Raw genomic sequence first — 9232 nt, 5'->3', positions numbered from 1 at the left:
CAGGCTCCAGCTGTGGCTACAACACAGTGTTTTTATACAAGAAAAATAAAGTGAATTAAGCCTGAAGAAAAAAGAAAGAAAAAGAAAGTGTGGTCCTAGGCCAGGCGCGGTGGCTCACGCTTGTCATCCCAGCACTTCGGGAGGCTGAGGTGGGCTGATAGCCTGAGCTCGGGAGTCTGAGACCAGCCCGGGCAACATGGCGGAAACCCGTTCTCCACCAAAAATACAAAAAGCCGGGCGTGGTGGTGCATGCCTGTGGTCCTAGCTACTCGGGAGGCTGAGGTGGGAGGATGGCTTGAGCCTGGAAGGCGGAGGCTGCAAGCCGAGATGGAGCCACGGCACTCCAGCTTAGGTGACAGAGTGAGACCCCGTCTTAAAAAAAAAAAAAAAAAAAAAAGTGTAGCCCTAACAGAGCCCGCAAACGCCCTTTCTTAGCGTCAGCCTCTGGACTTACACTTGGCAGCGCTGCGCCTCCCCGGGATCTCCCTCCCTCCTCCTCCCTGTGGTCCCGCGGGCGGGAGGGAGGCGCAGGGTGGCCCAGCCTGGGTGGTCTCCTGCCCCGCCCCCTGCGGCGCCGTTACCTAGCAGCGGGCCCGGCCGCGCGGCTAGTGTAATTTGCGGGCCCCTCAGCCAATGGGAGGGCGTCGCCCCCGCCAGCTCCCTTTTCTGGAGCTCCAGCCGCCTCCCGGGCACTGCAGTCGCCACCTCGAACCCTGCTGTGCGTCTCGGGCCAGCAATTCCGTCTGCGCGCGGAACCCATTCCTCCTCCAGCCGCCGCGGCCCACGGCCCACAGAGCGGGTGAACCCCGGCGCCGCGCCCCGGGCCCGCAGCTCCCTGCACTCCTCCCTCGCAGCCGCCTTAACACCGGCACCCCACAGTCTCTCCCACGCCCGCGCCTTGGCGGCCCCACTGAATCCCCACGCGGGGCCCAGCGGTACTGGGAGACCGGGCTAGCCTATGGGAGCGCCCAGATAACGCGGGTTGGGGGCGCCCACGCCCCCCATCCCCGCCAGCATGACTCGATCGCCGCCCCTCAGAGAGCTGCCCCCGAGTTACACACCCCCAGCTCGAACCGCAGCACCCCAGGTGAGTAGAGGGGGAGCTGGAAGAAGGAAAAGCGGGGCCAGGTCTGTCACTCGGGCCTCTGCAAGGTTTGTGATGTCTTCAAGTGCCGAGTGTCATTGGGTGTCTGACACTAGCGAGAGCTAGCACGGCAAGCAAGTTGTGCGTGTGTGTCGGTGTGTCTGTGCTTGTGTCTCCCCCTCGTCTGGCCAGTGAGAATAAATGTCTGTGGGTTCACCTCTGTGCACCCGACGACAGGTGTGTGTACATATGTATCCTGCTCTCAGAAAATGGGCCTATGCCGGCCGGGCGCGGTAGCTCACACCTGTAATCCCAACACTGGGAGGCTGAGGCGGGCAGATCACCTGAGGTCAGGAGTTCGAGACCAGCCAGGCCAACATGGTGAAACCCTGTCTCTACTAAAAATAAAAAATCAGCAGGGCGTGGTGGCGGGCGCCTGTAGTCCCATCTACTTGGGAGGCTGAGGCAGGAGAATCTCTTGAACCAGGGAGGCGGAGGTTGCAGTCAGCCGAGATTACACCACTGCACTCCAGCCAGGGCTACAGAGCGAGACTCCATCTTAAAAAAAAAAAAAAAAAAGAGAGAAAACGGAAAAAAAGAAAATAGGCCTATGCCTTCCTCAGGTGTGTGCTGGAGGTGGTGGGTGTTACATCTTCCAAGTGTGGGCCTGTGTCTGCGTTGGTGCTCCCTGTCCCACATCCAGAAATCAAGAAGCTAGGGCTGGGCAGCAGATATACAGGGTGAGAAGGGAAGGATTTCATGCATTGTTGCAGTGATGCCTAGCTGACCCTTCTCTTTCCATCCCAGATCCTAGCTGGGAGCCTGAAGGCTCCACTCTGGCTTCGTGCTTACTTCCAGGGCCTGCTCTTTTCTCTGGGCTGCGGGATCCAGAGACACTGTGGCAAAGTGCTCTTTCTGGGACTGTTGGCCTTTGGGGCCCTGGCATTAGGTCTCCGCGTGGCCATTATTGAGACAAACTTGGAACAGCTCTGGGTAGAAGGTAAGTTGTGGCCACTGGCCATAGCTGCTCAGGTATGGTGAGCCCAAGACAAGAACCGGGTGAGGAGCTTGGCTACCGAGCTCTAGTAGGCCTGGCCCTGGGGCTGGAGGGGCTCTTGCTGGTCAGAGTCTGTACACCTGGGCATCTAGGAACACTGTTCCCTCCCACAACCATAAATGGACATCTGCAGATGGTAGACCCTGTGAATTGGCTGTATAGAATATTTGTCTGTGATTTTGTATGTGTTTATTTAGCATTTATTGTTAACTTTCTATGTGTGTTTTTGACAATGCATCAGGGTTTACAAAAGCAGCTAAAACAAGATTCATTTTTCAGTAGCAAGGAAAGTAAAATATGTGCTGGAATAACTAAAATACAATACAGAGCATCCTGTGATTATGTTGTATAAGAGAAAGCAGGGAGAAATCACTTATGACCAGGAGTATCAGAAAAGTTAGAACTAGAAGGCTGGGGAAACTGAGTAAATCATCTGGCCAAGCCTCCAGGGAGAGGGCTTAGGCACCCAGGCCCATTTAATGGAAAAGCAATACAGAATCCACACTTTGAGGCAACAGCCAGGGTCAGATGGGATCAAATCCTCGCTTTCTTAAGGAAGCATAAAAGAATGATTTTCTTGGGATTTTTTTTTTTGCGGGGCAGGGGGCAGTTTTATTTTTTGTTTTGTTTTGTTTTGAGATGGAGTCTCACTCTGTTGCTCAGGCTGGAGTGCAGTGGCACGATCCTAGATCACTACAACCTCTGCTTCCTGGATTCAAGTGATTTTCGTGCCTCAGCCTCCCAAGTAGCTGGGATTACAGGTGGGCGCCACCATGCTCTGCTAATTTTTGTATTATTAGTAGAGACCAGGTTTCACCATGTAGGCCAGACTGGTCTTAAACTCCTGGCCTCAAGTAATCTGCTCACCTCAGTCTCCCAAAGTGCTGGGATTACAGGTGTGAGCCACTGTGCCTGGCCAGAATGATTTCTTATTAATAATTTCAGCAGGCCGGGCGTGGTGGCTCCCGCCTGTAATCCCAGCACTTTGGGAGATCGAGGCGGGCAGATCACAAGGTCAGGAGTTCAAGACCACCCTGACCAACATAGTGAAACCTCATCTCTACTAAAAATACAAAAATTAGCCAGATGTGGTGGCAAGCGCCTATAGTCCCAGCTACTTGGGAGGCTGAGGCAGGAGAATCGCTGGAACCTGGGAGGTGGAGGTTGCAGTGAGCCGAGATTGCGCCACTGCATTCCAGCCTGGGCGACAGAGGGACACTCTGTCCCAACAAAAGAATTTTTTTTTTAATTAAAAAATTTTTTTTCAGCATGACTCTTCTTTACTGAGGGCTGGTTTCATATGGCAGCCCTTTGATAGGAGTCAAACTCCAGTCTGTTTTTCCCTGGGAAGTTTGCATTTTGTAGGCTCCCTCAGCCCTGGCCCATACCCAAAGGCAGAGCCCACGTTGGAGTCTCACACCCTTGAGTTATTTCAAATACTGGCAAGTCCTAGGATCCAGAGCAGATGTTTCTCAGAGCTTGCCTGCCTGTTGGGCTCCCACACGCTGTCCCCACCCTATCTACCCACAGCCCTGCAGACTCTCACATCCATACACACTCTAGGCCAGCGCTGGGGTCCAGAGCAGATGTTTCGCTCTGCCTGCCTGCCCCCAGCCCCAGGACACAGATGTGCATACATGCACATACACGTACCCCCACCCACACCACTGCTGCCTGGGTGGTCCCAGATGACTCTTGGATTTCCTGCCACAGCAGAGGCAGTCTCCCTTCCCTTCCTCCCTCTCCATTCCCCACATTTTCCCCATCTAAGCACTGTTTGAACCTCCATGTTTCCTCATCTCTCCTACACTCCAGCATAGGATAGGCTAGACCCCAGCAGTTTTTTGCTGTTGTTTGGGGGAAGGTTTTATAAGAGGATGGTAGCCAATTCCTAGGCTTTTTTCCTTTATTTCAGAATATCATTCTTGTCCTGTAATGGCTGGGGGTGAGGTAAAAGCAGTGATCATTTTTTTCTTTCTTTTTTTTTTTTTTTTGAGAATGAGTCTTGCTCTGTTGCCCAGGCTATAGTGCAATGACGCGATCTCGGCTCACTGCAACTTCTGCCTCCCGGGTTCAAGCAATTCTCCTGCCTGAGCCTCCAGAGTAGCTGACACTATAGGCCTGCGCCACCATACCCCGCTAATGTTTTTGTATTTTTAGTAGAGACCAGGTGTCATCATGTTGGCCGTGCTGGTCTTGATCTCCTGACCTTGTGATCCGCCCGCCTCAGCCCCGCAAAGTGCTGGGATTACGGGTCTGAGCCACCGCGCCTGGCCAGTCTTTTTTTTCATAGAGATGGAGTCTCACTATGAGACCCACTCTCAAAGAAAGAGTAAGCAGACAGGGTGCAGTGGCTCACATCTGTAATCCCAGCACTTTAGGAGGCCGAAGTGGGTGGATCACCTGAGGTCAGGAGTTCAACACCAGCCTGGCTCACTTGGTAAAACTCCATCTCTACTAAAAATACAAAAATTATCCAAGTGCAGTGATTTGCGCCTGTAGTCCCAGCTACTCCGGAGGCCGAGGCAGGAGAATCGCTTGAACCCAGGAGGCGGAGGTTGCAGTGAGCCAAGATTGCACCACTGCACTCCAGCCTGGCGACAGAGCGAGACTTTATCTCAAAAAAAAAAAAAAAAAAAAAGAGAGAGAGAAAAGAAAAGGAAAGGAGAAGGAGAAGGAGAAACAGAAACAGAAACAGAAAGCAGAGGAAGAAAGCAAACATTGGCTCTCAGTGTTCCAGACCAGTGTTCCAGACCTCCTTAACTTTGCCACGGTGAGACTTGGAATGTGACTGGTTTGTCTTTCCTGGCCAACTGTAAAGTCAAGGGTTCAGAGGTAGATTGTTCTCTAAAATGAAAATTACAAAGGCCGGGCATGGAGGCTAACGCCTGTAATCCTACCACTTTGGGAGGTCGAAGTGGGTGGAGCACCTGAGGTCAAGAGTTTGAGACAAGCCTGACCAACATGTTGAAACACTGCTTCTACTCCAAATACAAAATTAGCCAGGAGGAGTGGTGCATGCCTGTAATCCCAGCTACTCAGGAGACTGAGGCAGGAGAATCACTTGAATCTGGGAGGCAGAAGTTGCAGTGAGCCGAGATCGCGCCATTGTACTCCAGCCTGCGCAACAAGAGCTGCCATTCTGTGTAGAAGACAGAGGATGGCCTTATGTTGGTAGAATCACCACCCACTTAAATATCTAAAGCTAAAACCTTAGGAGTCATCCTCAGTTCTTGTTTACCCAATTGTTTTATTTATTTATTTTTGAGACGGCGTCTTGCTCTGTTGCCCAGGCTGGAGTGCAGTGGCACAATCTTGGCTCATTGCAAGCTCTGCCTCCTGTGTTCACGCCATTCTCCTGCCTCAGCCTCCCGAGTTGCTAGGACTACAGGCGCCTGCCACCACGCCCGGCTAATTTTTTGTATCTTTAATACAGACGAGGTTTCACCGTGTTAGCCAGGATGGTCTCAATCTCCTGACCTCGTGATCCACCTGCCTGGGCCTCCCAAGTGCTGGGATTACAGGCGTGAGCCACCGCACCCGGCCCGTTCACCCACTTGTTTAGTAAACTAGTAAATCCTTGCTTCTTAACCTCTCTCATAACAGACCCATCCTTTCTTCCTTGTGGTTACTGCTCTAGTTGAGGTCTTGTTCCATCCCTGGCAATACACTCCTGATTAAATACAAAATTTGGCCAGGCGTGATGGCATGTGCCTGTAATCCCAGCTACTTGGGAGGCTGAAGCAGGAGAATCACTTGAACCTGGGAGGCGGAGGTTGCAGTGAGCAGAGATCGCATCACTGCACTCCAGGCTGGGTAACAGCAAGACTCTGTCTCAAAAATATATATAAATAAATAAAATAAAATAATAGAATTGCTTTTAGCAACATGAAAGAGAAAAAAAAGGAAAGGAAGGAGGGAAGAAGGAAGAAAGAAGATTGATTTATTATTCTCTGTAACAGGAAGCCTGGTTGATTTTGTTAATTCAGCAGCCCAAGGACATTAGCAAACACCCAGTTTCTTTCTTTCTCCTCTGCCATCTTCAACATGTTGGACTTTTGTCCTCAGGCTTATCTCAAAGTAGCTGCTGCAGTGTCAGGAAAAAGAAGTCATTCTTGTCTCGCACGTCTTTTTGGTTTTGTTTTGTTTTGTTTTATAGAGACAGGATCTCACTCTTTCACCCAGGCTGGAGTGCAGTGACACAATCACATCTCACTGCAGCCTCAAACTCCTAGGTTCACACAGTCCTCCTGCCTCTTTCTCCATAGTATCTGGGACTACAGGCACATGTCACCATGTGCAGCTAATTTTTTTGTTTGTTTGTTTTTTGTAGAGACACAGTCCCACTATGTTGCCCAGACTGGTCTTTTTTTTCTTTCTTTTTTTTTTTTTTTCCATCCCCTGAGATGAAGTCTTGCTCTGTCACCCAGGCTGGAGTGCAGTGGATCAATCTCAGCGCACTATAACCTCTGCCTCCCAGGTTCAAGCGATTCTTCTGCCTCAGCCGCCTCAGTAGCTGGGATTACAGGTACGCACCATGCCTGACTAGTTTTTGTATTTTTAGTAAAGACAGGGTTTCACCATGTTGGCCAAGCTAGTCTCAACCTCCTGACCTCGTGATCCACCCACCTCGGCCTCCCAAAGTGCTGGGATTACAGGTATGAGCCATCGCACCCAGCCGGCCCTTAGGCTGGTCTTGAACTCCTGGTCTCAAGCGATCCTCCTGCCTTGGCCTCCTGAAGTGCTGGGATTACAGGCATGAGCCACCATGCCTGATCTTGCATCTGTTTTTGAAAGTGAGGAAAAATTTATTAGTAGCCTCCCAGCCAACTTCTCATTTGTTCTCTTTAGCAAGAACTGTGTAGCATCCTATGCCGAAATCCTTCACGTGGCAAAGGCAATGGAATTACTGATTGGCTTTTTTTTTTTTTTTTTTTTTTTTGAGACAGAGTCTCACTCTGTCGCCCAGGCTGGAGTGCAGTGGCCGGATCTTAGCTCACTGCAAGCTCCGCCTCCCGGGTTTATGCCATTCTCCTGCCTCAGCCTCCCGAGTAGCTGGGACTACAGGCGCCGCCACCTCGCCCAGCAGTTTTTTTTTGTACTTTTTAGTAGAGATGGGGTTTCACCGTGCTAGCCAGGATGGTCTCGATCTCCTGACCTTGTGATCCACCCGTCTTGGCCTCCCAAAGTGCTGGGATTACAGGCTTGAGCCACCGCGCCTGGCCCGGCTTCTTAAACTAATCAAGTTTCACCTTCTGATGCTGGGGAGGAGCCCAGCTGTCCTTAATCGCTAGGCCTTTCTGAGGATGGCCACGGAAATCAGGGTCTGTTAGAAAGGAGGAAGGTGCTGACAGCCTCACCTTCAAATCTGCCTCCACAGCACCACCCTGTGGCCAATCTCCATCTGGCCAAGTCAGTCCCCTTCTTAGTGCCCTTCCACCGATTTCCACCAGATTCTGTAAAATCAAATATAAACTCCATAGCACACACTCTAGGCCCTCCATAATTGGACTTGGTTGCTTCTCCAGCATTGCCGCTGGCTCCTCCCTGGCTCACTCTTAGCAGTACCGAAACATGGAGTCTTTGACAGTTCCCTGCACACACTTGGTCCAGGACACCTTTCCTGACTTCTTCTCGTGGGCACCTCTTACAACCGTGTATTCACAAAAATACACTGTTAAGTGATGAAAACGTCAGATCCTCTCTGCCCAAAATCTCCCATGACTCCCATTTCACCCAGAGAAAGCTTAAGTCCCTACCATGGTATATAGGCCCTTACACATGAAACTTCTGGACCAAATATTATGGAATCTACATATTGCAATGTTGCTTTCCCCCAAAGAGTATGCCATGTTACACTCCCATAGTGGGTTAGAGTGTACTCCTGTAAACCAGCAATGAGTGCTATCAATTTTAAAATTTTTGCTAAATTGTTAGATAGTAACTTATTGATGTTTTTATTTGCATTTAGAGGATTACTTATAAGGTAGACTCTTTTTCCATATTGGTTAACCAGTTATATTTTCTCATTGGTAAAGACATAAAAGTGGCCGGGCGCGGTGGCTCAAGCCTGTAATCCCAGCACTTTGGGAGGCCGAGACGGGCGGATCATGAGGTCAGGAGATCGAGACCATCCTGGCTAACACGGTGAAACCCCGTCTCTACTAAAAAATACAAAAAACTAGCCGGGCGAAGTGGCGGGCGCCTGTGGTCCCAGCTACTCGGGAGGCTGAGGCAGGAGAATGGCGTGAACCCGGGAGGCGGAGCTTGCAGTGAGCTGAGATCCGGCCACCGCACTCCAGCCTGGGCGACAGAGCCAGACTCAGTCTCAAAAAATAAAAAAATAAAAAAAAAAAAAAAAAGACATAAAAGTATGGCCGAGCACAGTGACTCACACCTGTAATCCCAGCCCTTTCAGAGGCTGAGGCGGGAGGATCACTTGAGCCCAGGAGTTCGAGAATAGCCTGGGCAACATAGGGAGACCCTGTCTCTACAAAAAATACAAACATTAGCTGGGCATGGTGGCACACACCTGTAGTTCCAGCGACCTGGGAGGATTGTTTGAGCCAAGAGGTCAAGGCTACAGTGAGCTGTGATCGCACCACTGCACTCCAGCCTGGGTGACAAAGCAAGACCCTGTCTCAAAAAAAAAAAGGGACGAGTTTTTTTTAATGTATCAATCTTTTATTTATTTATTTATTTATTTATTTATTTATTTATTTTTGAGACGGAGTCTCGCTTCGTCGCCCAGGCTGGAGTGCAGTGGCGCAATCTCAGCTCACTGCAAGCTCCACCTCCTGGGTTCATGCCATTGTCCTGCCTCAGCCTCCCAAGTAGCTGAGACTACAGGCACCCGCCACCACGCCTGGCTAATTTTTTGTATTTTCTTTTAGTAGAGACGGGGTTTCACCATGTTTGCCAAGCTGGTCGTGAACTCCTGACCTCATGATCCACCCGCCTCGGGTTCCCAAAGTGCTAGGATTACAGGCGTGAAACACCGCGCCCGGCCTAACGTATCAATCTTGATATTCTCCCTCCTCTGTCCTATTTCCTCCCCTGTCACCTGCAGTCTTTCTTTCCTTCAGTTCCTT

The 9232-nt window shown here is 50.6% G+C and overlaps 1 protein-coding gene across 5 annotated transcripts in view; it reads left to right on the top strand.

The window, feature by feature from the left end:
* Window positions 1-410: 410 nt before the first annotated feature.
* The window catches only part of PTCH2 (patched 2), a 21711-nt gene continuing 12889 nt past the window's right edge, over window positions 411-9232 (top strand). For 2 of the 5 annotated variants that reach the window (XM_021940840.2, XM_021940839.2), the window contains exons 1-2: window positions 692-1087; window positions 1892-2084. In XM_021940840.2, the coding sequence (XP_021796532.1) occupies window positions 1016-1087; window positions 1892-2084 (265 nt within the window). In that variant the 5' untranslated portion in view covers window positions 692-1015. Of the gene's footprint in view, window positions 1088-1891; window positions 2085-9232 lie in introns of all 5 variants that reach the window. The other 3 variants (XM_031667971.1, XM_031667963.1, XM_031667967.1) reach the window with 3 other exon arrangements.

This window comes from Papio anubis, chromosome 1, assembly GCF_008728515.1.
Source record: "Papio anubis isolate 15944 chromosome 1, Panubis1.0, whole genome shotgun sequence".
Lineage (NCBI taxonomy): Eukaryota > Metazoa > Chordata > Mammalia > Primates > Cercopithecidae > Papio > Papio anubis.
The sequence above is the reverse complement of the archived record's forward strand: the minus strand, read 5'-3'. Positions and strand labels throughout refer to the sequence as shown.